Below are 20,593 nucleotides of genomic sequence, written 5' to 3' on the forward strand. Positions count from 1 at the left end.
GAGAGCTGGTTGTTGAACTTTCGACATACTGGCACTTGAGGCGTCTTTCCCGGCATGACAAACATGGCTCTCCGGGAATGTCGATGTGACAACGGATTTTGCGCGAACGACATCGCGTACAGGCCGGTACTTTGTGTGAGCGGTATGGCCTGTTCTGAATGGGAGCAGCGCTGGCCATCAAAAGAAGATTTGATCGACCAAATGTGCCCGGACCCTGAGTGAAAGCTTGAGTAGCAGTTCGAGGAAGGCGCGGTGCAGCAGTTTTTGGGTCCACGACAACACAAGCTGAAGTCGCGATTGCGATGGAGGTTCTTCAATGGTCCCGAAATGGCGTTATCGACGTCGATTGCATGATGCGGGATTCTGAAAAGACAGAATGCGAAGAAGCCCTTAATGTATCAATATAATCCTAGTTTTATTTGCTAAGGCGCTAGTCTAGAAGCAGATTTTTTCCTCCTACAACGCTACCTATATAAATAGTAAATATTGCAAAGCTACAAAATTAACCTATAACGCTAGCTCTCTCTCTACCTCTACTTCTACTAGAATTACTTACTATAGTAATTAATTACTATGTTTGCTAACGCTAGCTACTACTTAATTCTTTCTACTATTCTAAAGAAGCGCTACTTAGTATATATTAGCTATAGCTACACTAAGAATAGCTTCTAAAGTAGTGTCTTAAGCTCTATAAGCTTATTAGTATAAAACTTAAAAAAGCTAGAGACTAAAATATTAGTAACTTTACGCTATTACCTAAGCAAATTATATACTATTATTAAGCCTCTTAAATAAAAAGATAGCTGCCTTTATTCTAAGCACGTGTTTTATTTACTTTTTTTCTCTATAGTATAGATTATAAGGTTTCTTAAGAAATAAAGCTATATAATAGATAATCTTGTATTTAAGAGATAGAGAAAGAACTAAGAAAGTAAAATAAGCTATTTAAGTATTAGTAATAATAAAAGAATAGTAGTTAAAGTAGTTAAAGAGAATTATTATACTTATAATTATAATAAAGAGATAAAAGAAGTAATAGTAGAGAAGCTCTTATATATAAGCTAGTTAGGCTTTATATTTAGTTCTATAAGATAAGCTATCTCTACCTTATAAGCTATTACAAGACTTATTATAATAACTTATTACGCATTTATTATAGAGTTATCTTTTACTACTATAAGTGTATATAGAGACAACTACTTTAGATAAACAGCCTAGTAAACTACTATTACTAAATATCTTTTCCTCTAATGTATACAACTAAAGTACTCTCGCGAAAAGACCTCTTAGGCTTAAGCGCAAAAGACAGAGAATGCGAAGAAGCTATGGAATTAGTGACTGCACGCCGATAGCGCATCGTTTAGCGCGCCCCACTTATCTGCACCTAAGCTTCGGTTCTCTGGAGGCTCTGTCCCCACCAGCTGCAGGCTTCACATGCCAAACGCCTCACCAGAATGTCTTACCTTTGTTTGCAGCATCTACTTGCACCACACTATTCATGTTCCGTATTCCGCACAGCTCCTTTCCACGACCGTGGTATTCCTCCGGAGCTATTCCAGCAGCCATCGCGCTAGTCGGACCGCCGCATCGAAACCCCGTATCCACGAGCCCACCTATGTGGAGAACACGACTAATTACTCCAACACTTGCTCTCCTACTTTTCAACACATCGACCTGTCGTCCCGGACGTTTATTTCAACTACATGAACGGCATTCTTGTCTTAGTCATCATCAATCAACACCAACATCCGCCTGCTTAGCTCAGTGGTAGAGCGCGTCACTAGTAATGACGAGGTCGCCAGTAAGTACACCCATTCGAGTCGCACCGAGGACAGGGCGCTGACGTGCCGTGAAGGTTCAATTCTGGTAGCAGGCACAGCACACACCGTCGTCGTCGACGCGGTGGCATCCTTTTTGCTCGCGTGGATGTGGTTGTGGAGGAAAGTTGAACTTTTGGGCCAAATCCTGCAAAAATTCATCCTGGCAGCAGGCATTTCTTTTTGTCAACGAGGTGCTGACAGTGCGCAAGAGACGAACGTGCAGTTCATGCTCGCAGCAGAGCGTTCTTCTATTTTGTCTTTCCAGGGGTAACATCGGGTACCCTCCCCGTCACATGTGCTTTTTGGGGGCCACCACTAGAGGGCTGCTTCTCATTGCCACGACTGTGGAAAAGAGAGGGAGACTTCGGCCTGATCATTATAGTACATGCCATTATCTGGCAACGGTGCGCAGAAACCACTCCGCTTGAAGGCGGCAATTCAATGGATCATTTCGCTCTATCATACCATGCGTCCAGCTGGAAACCACAGCTACACGATGCGCGAAAATGTATATCCAAAACACATCTGACGATGACCATGGAACCCACGATAAACACAGAAAACGGGCATGCCGTGTCTTCAACAACCGATATTGCGCAACACGGGTCTATTCTTACCTGTTGTTAATGCCACAACTGACAATTTCCACTGCGAATTACTTTTGCAACCGCACTCCTTCGCCCTGAGGCTCCAGAGACGCTTCGACACGATGCGAAGAGCACGCGACCTGAAATCATCGTCGCAAACATACAACCGCCTAGCGCAGGCATGCTGTCATCGACCGGGCTCTGCCGTGTTGTTATGCAGCTTTGATGAGCAGCGAAATTGCGACTCGACGGGTACCGGCCGAGGAAAGCAACCTCCATGCACGAGGCTCCCAGGCTTGCATCTGCCATCTGCAGGTAATTACCGGATGTGCAGGATATTCCTTGGGTCGCTATATCGCTGCTCTTTCGATCTGCTTACGCTGACTGGGCGCGTCGATGAGCTATATCGGATGGAGCGGTCGTACGCCGCGAGAGCACGTACGAACAATGCGCATCGGCCACCACACAATAACTATGATGACATCTAGCTCCCCAAGCCCATGTCGCCATATCAAACGCGCCGATAGTCACCCTCGATAAGGGGGAGTGCACCGCCATCTGCGAACCAACGCGAGGCTGAGGCAGAAAATAGCTCGAGCGCCTAACGCCCCCAGGAAATTAGATGGGAGGCCCAATCACCATTCACGGGTACCTGGACCTAACCTCAGGCTAACGCGCATCACGGCAAGATGTACGGCTGCACGGTTCAGCTCTCACGGCTCGGCCTTGCCAGGCACGCGGGCGTTTCGAGCTTGGTTGGCGCTCTGCCGTTTGTTTCCTGGTCTCTGCCGCGTCCTGCGCCGACGCTCCTTCACCTCCACGCCGCCTCTCTAATTCCTCTCACGACATCACGTACTCCTGCGGCCAGGTTGTCGTCTTGTCCTTCTTTCATCAAGCGCTACCTGTCGCACTTCACTCTTTACCACATAACCATAGTTACACTCTTTTATGTCTAGTGCCTAGTTCACCCAATACACGACATCCACCCCCGTGCGCCTACCAAACACCACATTCCTTACAACGAGCCGACTTCGATCGAGAAATCCCAGACTGTGCGACTACGTAATCACGCACCAAACGGAACCTCGAACGCAATAGCTGGTTCCAGGAGAGTTGACGGCGGAGTTCTCCCGAGAACCATAAACATCATAAAACATAATCTATCAATCCCCCAACCGACCTTTTGATACGCCACAATGCACGCCATGGCGCACCAACACGCCGGAGCGCATCTTGTGCGACGGCAACGCGACGACGGCCCCGTCGAAATTGTCACGGCGGTCGTCGCCGTGACTGTAGGAGAGGATGGACAACCAGAGCCGACTAAGAATCCAGGAATCGCTCTGCCCGCGCCTGCTACACGCGCTCGCGAGACGACTACTGAGGAAGAGGACGAGCCGGAGGAGACTGCCAAGCCCGAAAAGCCAACCACAACCGCCAGGAAGCCTTCATCTACCCAGGACGACGATGATCTAATCGTGGAGGAGACCTCAACTGCGAAGAGCCCGCTCAAGCCTGCGTCCACCCTCATGGTAGCAACCAAGTCCCCAACGCCCAGCCCCGCCTCGTCGATCGCAGGTCTCGCATCTGCCACAGCCGCGACCATTTCGGCTACCGCATCCTCTTCTTCAGCCGCCGCAGCAGACTCTGAGGAAGGCATGTCCACCGGTGCGAAGGCAGGTCTTGCCCTGGGTATACTTCTGGTCTTGTGTGCCATTCTCACTGGCATCTTGCTCCTGTACCGTCGCAAGAAGAAGCAAATGGCCGCCGCAGCTGCTCAGAACGAGAAGACTGAGATGTACAACGCACCCGCACCGCCGCCTCCTCAAATCATCGCTGGCGCTGCTCCGGCAGGCAGCATCCGTTCTGCTCGTACCGCCTCAACTGCACCCCGCCTCAGCCTGCGACCAGTCACCCAGTTCGACCCAGCATTCAACGAACAGCGAAAGAGTGGAGGAAACTTGCTCAATGTCGCTGCTGCCGCCGGTGGTGCTGCTGCTCAATCCCAGAACCGCAATCTCTCGCCTTCAGCATCTGCTGACCGTCCTACCAGCGCCTGGGAGCGACGTGGTGCCGCCAACGCTCCCGCTGCCGACCCATTTAAGGATCCTGAGGCGCAATCTGGTCCTCCCTCAGCGAACCCCTTCGGCAACAACGCTGCGGTCGATACTCAGCAAGCCTCCATCCCCGACTCGCCTCCCAATGCTTCTCCCATGGCCTCCGCAATGCACTCTTCAAAGCCCAGCTCTGACTTTGCCAACCCAGCTCCGGCTATCGCCACTGCTGATTCTAATGCTATTGCCATGTCTACGATCCCTCCTCCTACCTCTGAGCTTCCTCTCCCGCCAACTGTCGCCGCCAACAACGGAAGTGTTCCCCCGAGCCCGGCCTGGACTGAAGACATTCCTGCGTCCCCTGGCCCAGCTCCTGCTGGTCCTCTTCCTGTTGCTGGCGCTATGGCTGGTGGTCGTCCCCAGAGCCCTGCCATGGGTCCTGGTCCTAACAACGTCCACCGTGTTCAACTTGACTTCAAGCCTTCCATGCAAGATGAACTCGATCTCCACGCTGGTCAGCTGGTTCGCATGCTCCACGAGTACGATGATGGATGGGTAAGTTTGACTTTTTTTCCATAACTTGACGAGATGACTAATTATTTCTAGGCTCTCTGCATTCGTATGGACCGCTCGCAGCAAGGTGTCGTCCCCCGCACATGTCTCTCCAAGCACCCTGTCAAGCCCCGTAACGGCCCTCCTCGCAACGGTCCCCCACCACCAGGTAACATGCGCGGTCCACCCATCCGCCCAGCCATGGGTCCGGGCGGTCCTCAACAGCGTCCTCAATCACCTGGCATGAACTCTCCCAACATGCCCCAAGGCAGCCCCGGTCCCCGTCAAATGTCCCCTCGCCAGATGTCGCCCCAGCAGATGCCATCCCCGCAAATGCAACAAGGCCCACGCATGCGATCCAACAGCAACGCTCCTCAACAAGGACCTCCCCGCGGCCGCTCCAACAGCAACGCGCCCTACGCCGGCCCACCCCGCTCCATGTCCCCCGGTCCCTACGGCGGCGGACCCCAGATGGCACCCCCACCCCAAATGGGCGGGCGTCCACGATCCAACTCCGCCAGCCAGGCCGGCAACCCACGACGAGGTCCAGCACCCGGTCCCAGTCCCATGAACCCCAACGCCATCACCCCCAACGGACCCGTTCCTATCCCCGCCCGGAAGCCGGTCCCTGGTATGGCTATGTAAATCAAGAAAGTTTGATTCTAGACTGGTGCTTTTATGAGGAACGTTTGAGCGGTTTCTTGATCTTTTGAGATTTTTTTCGCTATTTCCTTTTGTGAAACCTTTCCAACTAGCGGTACGCGGTTCCTTGTGAATTCGTTGTTTACCCTGTTCCCTTCGCTTGGCTTCGATTCTCTGTAGCGGCTCCTTCCACTGCAGATATGCAGTAGAAGACCAGCCACTACTAGACCTCTTTACTTTTCGATGCTTATACCCCCTGTAGCCTCGCATCAACCGTCCCAACCCTCACTTATCGAGACTGGTCACCGGAGCAGGCGAGGCGAGATACTTTAGTCGATAATGTCTTGAGGATATTTTTTTATATATGGAAGTTGAATAGTTACCTGTCCGCTGGGAAGGTTTCGGATGGGCTGGTTTGAGCCATGGCATATGCCTTCTTTCCATTTGCCTCTTGAGCGCCTGGTGCAATATGAGTTTACTCTACTGCTGCAAGTGCCGGGTCGCTGAGGGTAGGGAGAGGTATGGGATTCTTTGAGAATGAATATTTGGATAGGGAATGAAATGAGTATATTAAATGTGTCTTGCCTTGTACTTCTCATACCACATTCTACCGTCCCTGGTCGGAGCAATATCTCTAGTTCTGCTGCCTGGGGGTAGAGGAGGTAGCATCTGAAGGCGAAGCCTCCGCGACCCTTGTTGATTGGCCACTTCGATTGGTATCACCTTCTCGAAGCCGTTGATGGTTGCGTTGAGGGCGTTCTGCCACGCAACATTACCTGCACCGCCTTAATGAAGTCAGCCCAAGGCTTCGGTGACAACGCTCCTGGCGTCAGATAACCGGAGCTGTGTATGCATAACGCGGGTTTCTCATGCCATCGCGCTTGTGCTTTTCGGCTCGCATGGGTTGTCATGCGTAAAGTCTGTTCCTCATTGGTCTGCTAACCCAGCAAGCAGAACAGTACACAGGTCGCCGCAAGCAGAATGCCATCCCACCTTCACATACCGTTCAATTCTCGGTCCAACCATTTAGATCTGAGCGGCTGTTGCCGTCACACTTGTTTTCTTTTTCTCCGTCAGGTTTCTGTGTATTTTATCCTCACCTGTCTTCAAGACGACTACTAAGATGAGACAAACGCGGCAGTATAGAAGCAACTGCGACACCCGCGAGTGCTAGCCACAATTGTTATGACGCATCACTCAGGTTTGCGCAGCCCTATCACATGCACCCTCTTTTCCTCTCTAGTTACCGCAGATCTGTACTACAGTCATCCAATCCTTACTTTCGAGCAAGCACTCGAGAGACCTTTTAAAACATCATCACGGTGTTGTGGATGAACTCTGCACCGTGTAGAGTTGCGAGCTACTACTCAATTGGCAGTGCCATCGGTGGGTTCTTGGTTTGCTGAAGCTATAACTGACATGAACTTCTAGAGTGGCTGCAGCTAGACCACTAATACGTGAATTGATCGCGCGGTGATATTCATGGATGAATATTGTTTACGTTCGTTCGCTGTCCTTCTAGGCATGCGGAACGTCCGGGCTACATCACCAACCGAACAGCCCATGCCGGCTGTGGAGACTTATTCCAATTCTTGCATTTCCTACGCAGGCGTCAGGCACCCAACTGCCTGGTGTGGATTCGAGAAACATCGGGCTAGGTCCGCGCGATCCAGCATCCATGGGCGGATGTGCGCTTGGAGTGCGGGATGGCGACAGATGCAGCGACTATCAGCTCCCCATGCGGCCGTGAGGGCTTCTGGCGGGTCGCAACGGACTAAGCTTTACCCTTTGGCCCAGGCTGAGACGGCTGTCGCCCAGAGCACGCTGACCTGCTGATCCGTCGTCCATCGCTGGCATGTCCAGCGCCGAGGATTTGGGTCGGTATGTTCCGTTGATCCTGTTCCTCTTACGAGCCACGTCCAACGCTCTTGCAACTCTCCCTGGTCCGCCTTACTCGGTTCGGCCTCTAGTGCGCTTGCCGGCTTACAATACTGTAACTTTGAATTTCGCTAGGTGATGAATCGTCAGTCCGTTCACTAGGGGTTCGCTTGAGCCTTTCTGAAGTTTACCTTGCCGTGCTTTAGTGCCTACTGGATCCATTTTTGCAGAGTTTGGTGGATGTTCTATACCTAGGTATCACAAGAACGAGACGCAGTGGTAATTGAGCGAACCGTAGAGAAAAATGACGAGTCATTGATAGTCAGCGCGTCAAGTCAGAAAAGCAAAAGCTACATAATGATCCCAAGGCCCCAGATTCTTAACAGCTGATCCCACCCTCTCACATGCGCCGGGTGTCTCGCGACCGCCTTGCGCATTCCCAGATTGGTACGATTTCGGGTACACTGGCCTGCGTTTTTCTTTCCGTGTGTCTTCCGGTAATTTTTGTCAGACTGGACGGAGTTAGGTCAGAGCATTCAAAGTGGCGAGCGGCCAGCGTGGAACGAGATGTCCTCGGCGAATCAGAAACATGACCACACCCCCTTGGTGACGGCAGCCGACGATGAGGCGGCGCCGGCTACGGATCTATGGGGATACGTATTGGTAACATTGCATGCGCATGCTATTACCTTCTATTCCACACGTTCCTGGCACAAGCGGGCTTAACTCAGTTTCCGCCCGTAGGTTCCTGCCCTTGTTTTCAACATTCGACAGCCTGTGAAAACATATATTTGTGCATCCCCTCAATAATCCAGGTGTATCTGGTTTCTTTTTGGCTCATCCTTTATCGTGGAAGATTATCACATCAGCTCGATCTTCCCCATCTACCCAGCCACAGATCTTTGAGGCCAAAGAACCAATCACAGTTTCTCGCGTTCCAAGAGCTCCGACGAACCATACTCTGATCGCTAGATCATTTAGCGATAACAATTACAGGAGCACCATACTTGTCTAGAGATGTACTGAGCTCTGGATGTTCGATTCCAGTTACTTGTTATCTTTCGTCGTCCAAGTCTATTGAGGAGAAGTCTACTGTCATTGTGGTGACCTGGATATTTCAATCCCAGTCAGCTAGTGACCATGAATAGTGAGTTTGCTTCTACATCGCTACTTGGTCTCGTTAGGTTGTGGTATCAAATTCTACGCGCAAAGCAGCCTTAACTTCGCAGCAGCTTTCGATATGCTGACCTCTCCAGTGACACGATCCTTCAATGCCGCCGATCCCAACGAGCCCTGGTCTAGAGAAGCAATATTCGGCTTGGCTACCATCTTCGTCATGGTGCTGTCTTCGGGTATAGGTTTGACCTACAGATACCGCTCAAAGATGTACTACTTTTGGCAATGTTGCAAATGCGGCAGGACGCTCGTGCACGGTATGTGCTGTATTGTCTGTTCACTTGCCAGTCATAGCTGATGCTGTACAGACGAAGATCTTGCAGGAACTCGCGTGAGATCGACCAATCCCGGCTGGGTTGGTATCGCAGACGTGCGGCGGTATCAGCAAGAAACATATACATCATTCTTGCGGCGGAGAAGAGGGCCCGGAATCTCGCGATCCTCTAGTCGAGTATACGGAGGGCAGTGGTAATGACTCGGGCCGCGTCGATCTGGTAAATGACAGAGGCGATGGCGATTTGAGTGGCTACATGCAATCATCCATTCTTGAATGTTATGCGAATCGAGTGGCGCCTGGCAGATAGCACCGACAGGACATCGACGACGGCTTGAGGACGACGAGCGCGAAATTTCGGATTTCCGTGCGAGTCAGGTGTTGCCTTACGAGCTGAAATGTACGCATTAGTAGTAGCAGATGTTGCCTGGCAGATGAAAAATCTCCTCGTCAAGAATCGGAGGAGGACAGGTCCAAATCTTGATACATGATGCGCTTGTATAGAGAAGACCCTACCTAGAATCGTTAAGCCTCTCGAAATGCATAGTTTCGATGTTTGATAGGCTATGTATGGGCTGATAGCGTTCCTTCAGATACATCATGCTCACTATCTTCAAAGTCGCTGGTTGGAGGGATTTGACCTTGTTAGTTGTCGGATGTCAGGCAAAGAAGTGGACAGCGCAGCATGAAGGAAGGCCCCGCGGGGAGAAGGGTGGGACGATTTTAGCGCGCTTGGGGCCGTGCGTTCTGGCTAACCCCACCTGGGCATGACGCAGGACAAGTCTTTGCCAACCGCATCGCCTCATATCAGTAGCAGAATGAACAGTTACACTGTCTGTTATATTAACATCAAAAGGGAAGGCTGGTTAAAACATTGGTGCATGACAGACTCCTAGGAGGTACATGTGCAAGCTTGCTAATTCCAGCTACATGCGCTCTACAACAACAAACAGCTGCACTTCACGATCCTACTCAACAAGACCCTGCTTCAACTTCTTAGCCCTCTTCTTGCTCTTCTTCTTTCCTTGCGCTCCAAGTGCTTCCAATTCCTCCAAATCAGCAAGTGCTCGCTCAGTCCCTTCTTCCGCTTGCGCAACACCATCGGTCTTCGTCTCTCCATCAGTGGGAGTTACCACAGGCTGCTCAACCTGCATCACCGAATCTGAACGTACGTGAACAGGAGCTTTGGTCGCCTCTGAGACGGTATCACTGGTATTGACCTGTTCTGGCTTCCTGTTGCCCATCTGCTGGTACGTCTTTGAGGATTTGAAGTCCAGCTCGTCCGTGAAGGGCTCGAGCGTTGCTGGCTTTTCTACTGGCTGAGCTTCGTCGATCTTCGGTGCGACTTCTTCAGCGGGCTTCGAAGCGATCGCGTCGTTTACAACAGGGGCCTCAGCAACCTTATCCTCTGGAACAGGCGCCGACACTGGCTTCGCTAATGGTTCTTCTTTGTCTTCGACTTTCGGCGGCGCAATCGTAGCAACAGCGTCTTCACCACTGACCGGCTCATGCAGCTCCGGTACAATCTCAGCTGTTGGAGTAGTGGCTTCCTCGCTACTGACGACTGGCGTCGCAGGCGCTCGAGCGTAGTTACTCATCACAGTCTTCCAGACGAGTTGTAGAAGCCTGCTGTTTCCCTCCACCGTCGTAATGAAATCCGGCTTGCGGAACGGCTCTGGGTCGTCCGCCATAGCGTTGTTGAGCGACTGTTCAACATAGCTCGGATACCACAGATCGTCTTCCGGTAGCAAAGGGAAAGCATGGTCTCTCGCTACGGTAAGGATATCGAAGATGCTCATTTCCTCATCGAGAGACTTGAGCTTGTTTTGAGCTAGCTCAGCAAGACCCGGTAGCTTGTAGCGCGCCGCAGCGCAGTATACACCGGCGCCCAGCTTGTAGACTTCGGGTATGACTTTGTCGGATGACGCCAGTGTGTTGAGACTCTGGTATTTGCCGGTGTACAGGTAGTGTACCAGAGTGTGCGCCGTGTTCAAGTCCAGCTCCGGGAGAAGTACGGACTGCTTCACGAAGGCCAATGGATAGGACTTTGCGGCAAGGACCTCGCTACGGCTCAAGACGCTGTCGTGAACGAGGAAGCGGGTTGCTTCTGGCCCAACTTCCAAGGGGACCATCTGCGTGGTTGCATAGGGGCTGCATGATACTATCAGCGCCATACTGAGATCCAATGGTGATGGATAACTTACGAGACCTCTTCAGGACTGACTGCTAGATCCCCCGTGCCATACGCGTATCCACCCAAACCGTCATTGTCGTGCGACACATCCAAGGTAGAGTTATCGCTAACAGACATGTTGTGCTAACACCGAAAGACGCCTGCTGATACCCGCCAGATTTCAGACGAAACACCTCTCTTTAACCCATCACGACAACTTCCCCCAAAATGAGGCTCAAAACACATGCGCTGTCACTTATTACAAGACGCGGGGTCTGTATGCACTCATGAGTTGTCAGTTCGACAGCATTCTCAGCCTTGTGGCTTCGATGATCCCGTTGGTCAGCCTGATCGTCCTTCACTGCACCCCGCGAATGATGCGTCCAATAGACCAAGACGGATCGATGAGCTGAGCAAAACCGGTGAGATCGGGCGTAGATTTATCTGTAATTATCTTTGGTTTATGCGCTCAGACCCGATGGCTGGATGGGCGCGCTATCGCTGGTAGCTTGCGATCTAGACTGTTCGTCGTTCGCCGCGGAACAAACGTTCCTCGTGGACCGGGAATTCGTCTCCGAATAAGATTGTAACCGGAGCGTGGGACTATGTGGGTGTCGAGATAGAGGACACAACTGAGGACGAAAAGTGGAGGTGGAGGTCTGATTATCCTTCATGGAAGGTCAACTTATTGGAAGGAACGAAAGGTCGACCCTTGCGAGGTTGTAGTCAGCCGCCACATCTCACCTTCCCTACGTGTGAGGCGCGGGGAAAAAAGAAGATGTCCTGGCGAGGACCAAGAAGGATATTTAGGTACTGAAGGCATTACTATGAACGATAATCGAAATCTACACATTGCATGTCGCGTTCTAGATATGACTGACGAAACGGAGGGTAAATTGAATCCTAGGATAGGAATGAGTCAACACCTCGAATTGCAGCGGCCGAGCGTGGATATTCGAAGGTTTTGTGTTCTACCGGAGACAATTGCCGTCGTACATGATGCAATCGCAGTCCGCGGACGGACCCTGAGGACGCACAGTGGGAACACACGGCGTGCCACTTTACCTAGACTGGCATAGCGCGACTGTGCCTCAGCCTCCGCCCACAAGTGCACCAACCGCTACCTTAGTTAAGTACGGCTGAACATCATTTGCAATGTCAACCTCAGCTTCCTCAAACTCAGCCGCGTCTGGTATTGATCCACAGAATCAAGCTGCAATGTCGGAAATATACACAGATCAAACGACGAACTCGACGTCATCAAGTCACACAAACACGCTGCACCTTCCATCAAGTCTAAGTTTCTGGATACTCAGCATCGTCAGCGCCTACTGGCTTCTCGTTCGCACTCTCCGGTATAGGCGTCGCGATGGGCTCACTCACCGCTTGAATGTAAAAGCAATACTATCAACACTTCCAATCCCGCAAGGCTGACAAACAACCCAGTACCCCGATCGCTCTTCATGGAGTCGCATGACTGTTAAAGATGCGCATTCAGTACACGTTTCCCTCGCTGAACTCGAGTTCCCAGTGGTGTTCCAAACTTCCACGTTCTTCGCCCTTTTCAAAACTTATGGCATCCCCAGTATCTCAAAACTGCTGGTCGCAACAGGACAACTATCATGCCCGGAAACAGCATCGAAACGTGCTGCTGATACTGCTACTATCATGACCGAGGCAATTATCAACAAACCCGATTCTGAACGGGCCATCAGCGGCATAGCACGAATGAACTATCTCCATAGTCGGTATATCAAAGCCGGGAAGATATCAAACGACGATATGTTGTATACGCTCAGCCTCTTCGTTCTTGAACCTATCAGGTGGACTGCCAGATACGAGTGGCGAACTGTGACAGACTTCGAGAGATGTGCCATGGGTGTATACTGGAAGGATATGGGTGAGGCGATGAAGATATCGTACGATACTCTACCTTCAGCGAGTGAAGGATGGCGCGACGGATTCCATTGGCTTGAGGAGGTAGAAGCATGGAGTTTGGCATACGAGGCCCAGAACATGGTGACTGCTGATACGAACGCAACACTTGGTCGTGGTACCTTCGATGTCGCCTTATTCAATGTACCTTCCGCTCTCAAGCCTTTCAGCTTTACCGTGGCACACATGTTACTCGAGCCGCGCTTGCGGAAAGCGATGAAGTGAGTGGAAGATGGAGCTCTCACTTACTTGACCCACGTTGCTGACCACTACCAGCATACAGAAACCCCCTGCTATCTACTACCAAGCTCTTGACCTATTAGTTGAGATTCGCAAGTTCTTGCTCCGAAACTTCTTCCTCCCTCGCCCGTACTTCCTACGCCCGGACTGGTTCACAAAAATCGACGAGCGCACTGGCCGCGCTCATGCTGGTCAATATATCGACAGACCGTGGTATGTCAAGCCGTCGTTTATGAAGAGATGGGGTCCAAACGCTTTGCTACTGCGAATTGTTGGGGGTGTCGTCCCAGGCGACGAACGATATCATCCAGAGGGATATCGGATCCATGAGCTTGGTCCTTCAGAGCTTGTGGGGAAGGGTGATGCCGAGATGCGGAATACGAGAGATGAGTTGAGAGCGAAGAGGACGGGATGTATGTTCTCTCGCTGATGAACTGGGTGTGTTTGCTGAGATGGAGAAAACTGAGCTGTGATGCGATGACGAGCTTCGTTCAGGTATGTAAGGAGCTTGGATTCCCATGAATAGGATGCAGTAGCTCTCAATGAGAAGAGAAGCTCGGAGGACTTATGATAAGCATCGATCGTGATGGCAAGGTGTCATCCATACTTGCGCTGAGATGAAGAAGTAAAGCAGAAGACATTAGAGAACAAAGAGAGGTGGAGGGGTCCACATCGGAATGGTTCCGCACCCGCATCCAATGGCGGAACCCCGCGTCCACCCCGCGGTGATACATATGGAGCAGTTGCTCTCTGCTACGTATAGCATCATCCAACTTTACTATCGTCTTCTCATACTTTCAAGAACTCACAATGGCGACCACGAAAGTCGCACTCATCACCGCCAGCTCAGCAGGTCTGGGCGCCCAAATTGCACGTGTATTTGCACCAGACTTCCGTGTAGTACGTATACAAACCTACATTCACATGCTTACCGATATGTTAGTTTCACGAGCACCAATTAACATTCCCAGGTGATAAACTACTCCTCAAACTCCGACCGCGCCAACACGCTCATGAAAGAGCTCTCCTCCATCCCCGGCCCCTCCTCCTCATGCACCCCCCGTTTCCACCTCATCCAAGCCGACATGTCCTCGAAACCCTCCGTCCAAAACCTCGTCCAAGAAACCATCGAAAAAATGGGCCGCCTAGACGTCGTCGTCTCAAACGCCGGCTGGACCCGCATGACCACCTTCACCGACATCGAGCAACAGATAAACGACGAAGACTGGGACAAGTGCTTCACCATGAACGTAAAAACACACATGTGGCTCGCCTACGCCGCGAAAGACGCCCTAGCCACCACCGAAGGCACATTCATCTCCACAGCGAGTGTAGCCGGGGTAAAGCCCAGTGGGAGTAGCGTGCCGTATGCTGTTACGAAGGCGGCGCAGATACATCTTGCGAAGAGCTTGGCTGTTATTCTTGCGCCCAGGATAAGGGTGAATAGTATTAGTCCTGGTATGTTGCTTACGGAGTGGGGACTCAAGTTTCCGGAGAAGAAAAGGGAGGCGGCAGTTCAGAATACCAAGTTGAAGAGGTTGGCGACGGTGGAGGATTGTGCGGAGCAGGTCAGGGTGCTGGCGCTTAGTAGGAGTATTACGGGGCAGAATATTTCGATTGATGGGGGGTCTTCTGTGTAGGGGAGGGTGTGGTTAGTTGGGTAGGGTCGGACTGACTGGGCATGTTAAAGTGCAGAAAGTACTTTGCGCTGAGAAGTTCCGAAGAGTCTATTGTGACTGGAGGGAAATGTCTTGTTCGTAGAGGAACATGCGTTCTCGGTGTTATAGACGCTTACAGTTTCAGGCTTGGGATTGTCAATTCCGGCGCTATTGTAAGCTGACCGCATAGAGCTTCACTAGGAAAACCATATGCATGGCCGGTTAGAACAACGACACTCTATTCTTGACGTTTTCACTTCTGCAGTGTGCCACAGAAACGGCGTCTCAAAGAGCGGTGGAATGATCGTGAGACTCGCATGCAGCATGTGCTACGTCGACACTCGTTCGACTTTTGTGCGACGGATACGTTGTGCACCGTGTATATCTTCGGCGTGTTTGCTGTCGCTAGTCTGACGGATGAGGTTTGAGCAACCGCAAGCTTACTTCCGTTGCACAAGTTCATGAAGGACGCTGAATAGGGCGTGAGGTATGCTCTGAAAACAGTCGTGAGCGATGTAAGGTTTGCGACTGTTCCCAGCCACGCTCAGGTACGAAGCGAATCGACCGATCCGTGTATCTCGAATGAATTAATTGTGACAGCATCGGTGGCGCACTCGCTGCGCCGTCTGCCACAAGTCGCCGTCTCTAGTTGAGCTCCCGTCCCGCCAACAGTATTGCCCAGCATGGTAGTGAAGAGGCACACGTCAATGAAGGAACAGAAAGAGTAGCCAAGCTGACTCGCTCTTACACCAAGCAGGACATCCACTATAGAATCAGCAAGACAAGCCCGTCGGAGAATTGATAGGGCGCGATGCACCAATGATCCGCTCCTAGGTTACTCCAAACGCGTAGTCAGGGCTCCGGCTTCGGAGCGCAGCCATTGGGCCGGCGGGTTTTCGCATCCTACGAAACGTGCTTGAATTGCACAACATGCGATACGTCGAGATAAACAAGTACAATCCCACCCGTCAATAAAGATGGCGCGGAATGCCAATCAAGGATGCGAAATATGTGGAAAGTGGCTGGTCGCGTGCGAGCCAACGATGCTGCTGTGTCCAATTCCAGTTTCCCCACGCCAGACGTGTGCCACAGTATCGACCTCTCCACGAGCCCACCACGGCGGCCTTGAGACCCACCGCCTCGCTTCTGGGGACACTCACATGCTTTCGCGACAGTTTGCCGCCAAGGGTTGCCGGACGGGTACGGGAGGCTGACATGCAGCTGAGCCCTACTGCATGCCACGCCGCACGGGTCGTGGTGCAAAAGAACACAACGGCTTCAGCTGGTCATGCCAGTTGATGTTGTTTCGTGTCAGCGCGTAGATACAAAGAAAGACGAAGGTTTGATTGCTTCTGAGATGCCTCCCACTCTCAAAGTAAGCTGCTGGCAGGCGTATCCAGGTCGAGCTCGCCTCAGAGTATGCGGACACGGGCATCGGGAACCAGGGTCTCACAATCTTCGCGCTCCGGCATGTTGCCTGGCTCGTTGGAAATAACTCTGAGCTGGTTCGAAAATAGTCCCAGTTTGGGCGTTTGACGAGGTTAGCTGCTGCCTTTGTGGAGACTCGTTACTAGATGCGGTAAGATACGGTACGACAGTGGCCGCGGTCAGTTGAAGAACCACAGACGATGGCCGGTCGGACGGGTGTCTCGATCTGCTCAACCACAGCCGGATTTTGCACGCCGCGGGCCTTCTGCAGGGCGTGCGCTCAGTAGCGCCGTGTCGCAACGGCAAGACCAAAAAACCCAAAAGATTGGGTGTCGAATCGTCGTTGGGCGCCCGATGTTCGCCCGACTGCGGTGCCTCGATGTCGCGAGACCTGGGGTGAGATGCACTAGACACGAGGAGGATGGCAGCAAACCGCCGTGGTCGTCTTATCGCACACAACGTATGTGAATCGCATAAACAGATGGCCAGGGACGGGGTGGCGTTGGTGAGAACGCGTCGCGACGGCCGGCGAAGATGCGGCACCCAAAGCGGCTAGCGCGTTCGATCTCCGAGGCAGCAGCTGATTGGGCGACGCGGTTCTCTTATCTCTGGCCAGAAATGCAATTGACACACGCAACCTGGACCACCCACTCGCCAAGCCTTCCGCCCCGGATGAAACTGGCGTTGCCTGCAATCGTTATGCGAATTCGTGTTGAGCCCGTGGTGAGAGGCGCCGCGCGAGGCCTGTCCCTACAAGCTGACGCGACGTGGCCGCCGGTGTGGGTGGGCATCGCGCCTTATCACGTCTGCTTCGTCGTCACATGTTTGCAGAGCAGCGAGCCGGCGAGATAAGGCGTTAGATCGTTAGAGACAGCAATGACGCAGCTCCGATCAATCGCGGCAGAAAAAGAACAAAGCTCCATGGCTGGATCTAACGCGAACCCCACGACGGTCGCGGCTGTGGGTGATGTACCCTCGTCTATTTTGCCTCGAGTGATGGCCCGTGGACCAGGATAGATAAGAGTAGTACAGCAAGTTCCACCCATAAAGGTCCCGGCGCATCTACCGTAATCTACAGTAGGGCTTCCGGAATCTCCCTGTAGCAGCTTATATTACTGGCACCGATCCAGCTTTTGATCCCTTCTCTTTTCTTCCACAGGCCCTACCGTGGAACCGTCCTCCCTTTCCCCATAGTACTTAAGGACCCCAGATCTCCTTAGTACCCCGACAATCCCCTAGGACTTCCCTCACCATGTCGTACTCGTGGGTCGGCCCTCCGGCGCAGTTCAATGGCACCGATGATATCACTGGTGGTGACTCTGGTGAGTACAAGTCCCCATGTACCATTGCGCACGTGCCGAGCGCAACATCCGCATCGTGTGCGACAGAAGGCTAACATGAACATCAGTCACCGAGAACTTGAACCAATGGTTCTCTGCGGGTGACCAGGCCTACATCCTCGTGGCCTCGGCCATGGTGATGATCATGGTTCCCGGTCTCGCATTCCTCTACTCCGGTCTTGCTCGCAGAAAGTCCGCCCTCTCCCTCATCTGGGCCTGCATGTTCTCCGCCTCCGTCATTACCTTCCAATGGTACTTCTGGGGATACTCGCTCGCTTTCGGACCCTCAACGAACGGTTTCATCGGAAACCTCGACAAGTTCGGTCTCAAGGGCGTTCTGGCTCATCCCAGCCCCGGTAGTCCTTTGATCCCAGAGTTGCTGTACTCCTTCTACCAGGTACGAAAACCATTACTATGAACCGGTTTCGACGAACTAACACAATCCAGATGCAATTCTGCGCTGTCACTGCTGCCATCGTCGTCGGTTGCGTTGCTGAGCGCGGTCGCTTAATCCCCATGATGGTCTTCATCTGGCTCTGGGCCACGATCGTATACTGCCCCGTCGCATACTGGGCCTGGAACGCAAACGGCTGGTTCTTCGCATGGGGTGGACTTGACTACGCCGGTGGTGGTCCCGTCGAGATTGTCTCCGGTTGCACAGCTCTCGCCTACTCCATGATCCTCGGACGTCGCCAGGAGAAGATGATGCTCAACTTCCGCCCTCACAACGTCTCCTTGATCACCCTCGGAACCGTCTTCCTGTGGTTCGGCTGGTTGGGCTTCAACGGTGGTTCCGCTTTCGGCGCCAACCTCCGTGCTGTCATGGCATGCTGGAACAGCAACCTTACCGCCATGTTCGCCGCTATGACTTGGGTTCTCCTCGATTGGCGCCTTGCTCGCAAATGGTCCATGGTCGGATGGTGCTCAGGTGTCATCTCCGGACTTGTCGCTGCTACTCCCGCTTCTGGTTTCTTGCCTCCATGGGCCAGCGTCATCCTCGGTATTACCACCGGTATCGTTGCTAACTTTGCCACCAAGAGTATGTACCCTTCTGGAAAACCTTTCATGAACAGCTCACTAACTTCTCTCTAGTCAAGTTCTGGATCAAGATCGACGATTCTCTCGATGTCTTCGCTGAGCACGGCGTCGCTGGAATGTGGGGTCTTTTCTTCAACGGAATCTTCGGTGCCGACTACATCATCGGACTCGACGGAGTCAACAACGGCCTTACCGCTGGTGCCATCACCGGCGAGCCCGCCGCGATCTACAAGCAGATCGCCTACATCGTCGCCGTAACCGCCTACTCCTTCGTCGTCAGCGCCATCCTCGCTTTCGTCATCGACAAGATCCCCGGCCTCAAGCTGCGCGCATCCGAAGAGGCAGAGCTCCTCGGTATGGACGACGACCAGCTCGGCGAGTTCGCCTACGACTACGTCGAGGTCCGCCGTGACTACCTCGCATGGACTCCAGCTAAGGGCGAGCCCATCGACGGCGAGCACTCGGTACCCCAAGGCGAGCGCCATGGCATCCCCCAGCACAGCCAGATGCTCGAGGGCAAGGCACCATCGGAACACAGCTCAGGCCACGAGCACACGGGCATTGCGGGCGACAGGCACGCCATGGCCATGGGCTCCGAGCACGAGAAACAGGTTCAAACCTAAGGGCCTTTTCTCTTTGCTACCTGCGCATTGCTGATTTGGATTTGTTGCTTGCGACTTTTTTGAGTCATTACCCGTTTCGAGATACCACCTTGCGCTGCTCCTCCTCCGCGGTCTTTGAGTTGTGCTTTTTGACATATACATTTAGATGATTGTATTAAAGTTTTTTTCCTTAGATCTCATGTATTGTACATAATTCGAGAATGGATACATCAAACATCATTATCACTCATCCTACAATTCCCCATGTGCATTCCAAATCATCCATACTCACCCAATCCTATACCAACACATTCCACATCACCGACACGCGCCCAGCCTTTTCTTATCATGCTAAGCACGATCGACTCCCCCCCATTCGACGAATAGAATTGACTACACAACGACGCCAAGCCTACTCTCCTCACTTCCTTATCTTTTCCCGCTCCTCCAGACTGTGAACCCCAGATTTACGCAAGCAAGATGATGTCAGTTCACCGACGCTACCACCGAAGCTACCACTGAAGTGGGCTTGACATCTGCACGATGCATGAGCGACGCAGCCTTTTACCGTAGATGTCGAAGATGCGTATCTATATCGCGCATTGTGATATCGATGTGCTGAGATGCGGTGGGGATGGCTTATCTCAAGTCTCGGCGGCGTATGAGAGAGGTGTGTTGGCTATGCGCTACGTACATTATCTGCATATGCGGTTCGACTGATTTGACTGGTTGTTGTATGCGCAGCCTATTTCCAAGCCAAGACTATTGGATTTCATTTGATCCAGTGGTCTCGATCGCGATCGCAAGTGTTGGAATGGAAAGCGGGAACTACGATACCTCGCCGATCTGGCAAACGCGCTGGCTGCTGGCGCCGTTGGATGGACCTTATCTCTGGGTGTGCGTGTGGGCATGGGTGTACCGGTGAGGCGGGTGCGTGTGGGGGAGGCTGTGCAGTGGACTACTACCACTACTACTACTCACGTGCAAAGCTTCGATCAATAGTCGGAGGTTGAACGTTGATCTCGCATCGTGATGGTGTGCGACGGAATTAGAAACGAGGTGTGATGTCATTGGAGGAGGGTTAAGGAGATGGAACACGCTAAGAAATGATGGCACGCAAGCACACGTGAACAAAGCGAAGAAGTGTTCGTGATCGAGACAGAAGACGTTCGGGGCGAATAAGCAGGACAAAGGAT

At 52.3% G+C, this 20,593-nt stretch overlaps 4 protein-coding genes and 1 non-coding gene across 5 annotated transcripts; 4 read left to right on the plus strand and 1 right to left on the minus strand.

Moving 5' to 3' along the window:
• Positions 1-1,750: 1,750 nt before the first annotated feature.
• Positions 1,751-1,834, plus strand: J4E79_002211. Its single transcript has one exon. It is a non-coding gene; the product is annotated as a tRNA-Thr (tRNA).
• A 1,778-nt stretch (positions 1,835-3,612) lies between these two features.
• Positions 3,613-5,658, plus strand: J4E79_002212 (uncharacterized protein; the record flags this gene model as incomplete). The annotated part of the gene is made up of 2 exons (XM_049351112.1): positions 3,613-5,016; positions 5,068-5,658. 2 exons carry the CDS (start codon positions 3,613-3,615, stop codon positions 5,656-5,658), a joined length of 1,995 nt encoding a protein of 664 aa, XP_049214951.1.
• Positions 5,659-9,951: 4,293 nt separating this feature from the next.
• J4E79_002213 (uncharacterized protein) lies at positions 9,952-11,294 on the minus strand (the record flags this gene model as incomplete). Its single annotated transcript, XM_049351113.1, has 2 exons — positions 9,952-11,134; positions 11,188-11,294. 2 exons carry the CDS (start codon positions 11,292-11,294, stop codon positions 9,952-9,954), a joined length of 1,290 nt encoding a protein of 429 aa, XP_049214952.1.
• A 2,847-nt stretch (positions 11,295-14,141) lies between these two features.
• On the plus strand, positions 14,142-14,971 carry J4E79_002214 (uncharacterized protein; the record flags this gene model as incomplete). Its single annotated transcript, XM_049351114.1, has 2 exons — positions 14,142-14,231; positions 14,303-14,971. The coding sequence occupies 2 exons, from the start codon at positions 14,142-14,144 to the stop codon at positions 14,969-14,971; spliced, it is 759 nt and encodes a 252-aa protein (XP_049214953.1).
• A 2,698-nt stretch (positions 14,972-17,669) lies between these two features.
• On the plus strand, positions 17,670-19,418 carry J4E79_002215 (uncharacterized protein; the record flags this gene model as incomplete). Its single annotated transcript, XM_049351115.1, has 4 exons — positions 17,670-17,739; positions 17,826-18,154; positions 18,205-18,796; positions 18,850-19,418. 4 exons carry the CDS (start codon positions 17,670-17,672, stop codon positions 19,416-19,418), a joined length of 1,560 nt encoding a protein of 519 aa, XP_049214954.1.
• Between the last annotated feature and the right edge of the window lie 1,175 nt (positions 19,419-20,593).

The sequence above is a fragment of the Alternaria viburni genome (genome assembly GCF_023758015.1).
Source record: "Alternaria viburni strain BMP 2772 chromosome Unknown scaffold_3, whole genome shotgun sequence".
Classification (NCBI taxonomy): Eukaryota; Fungi; Ascomycota; class Dothideomycetes; order Pleosporales; family Pleosporaceae; genus Alternaria; species Alternaria viburni.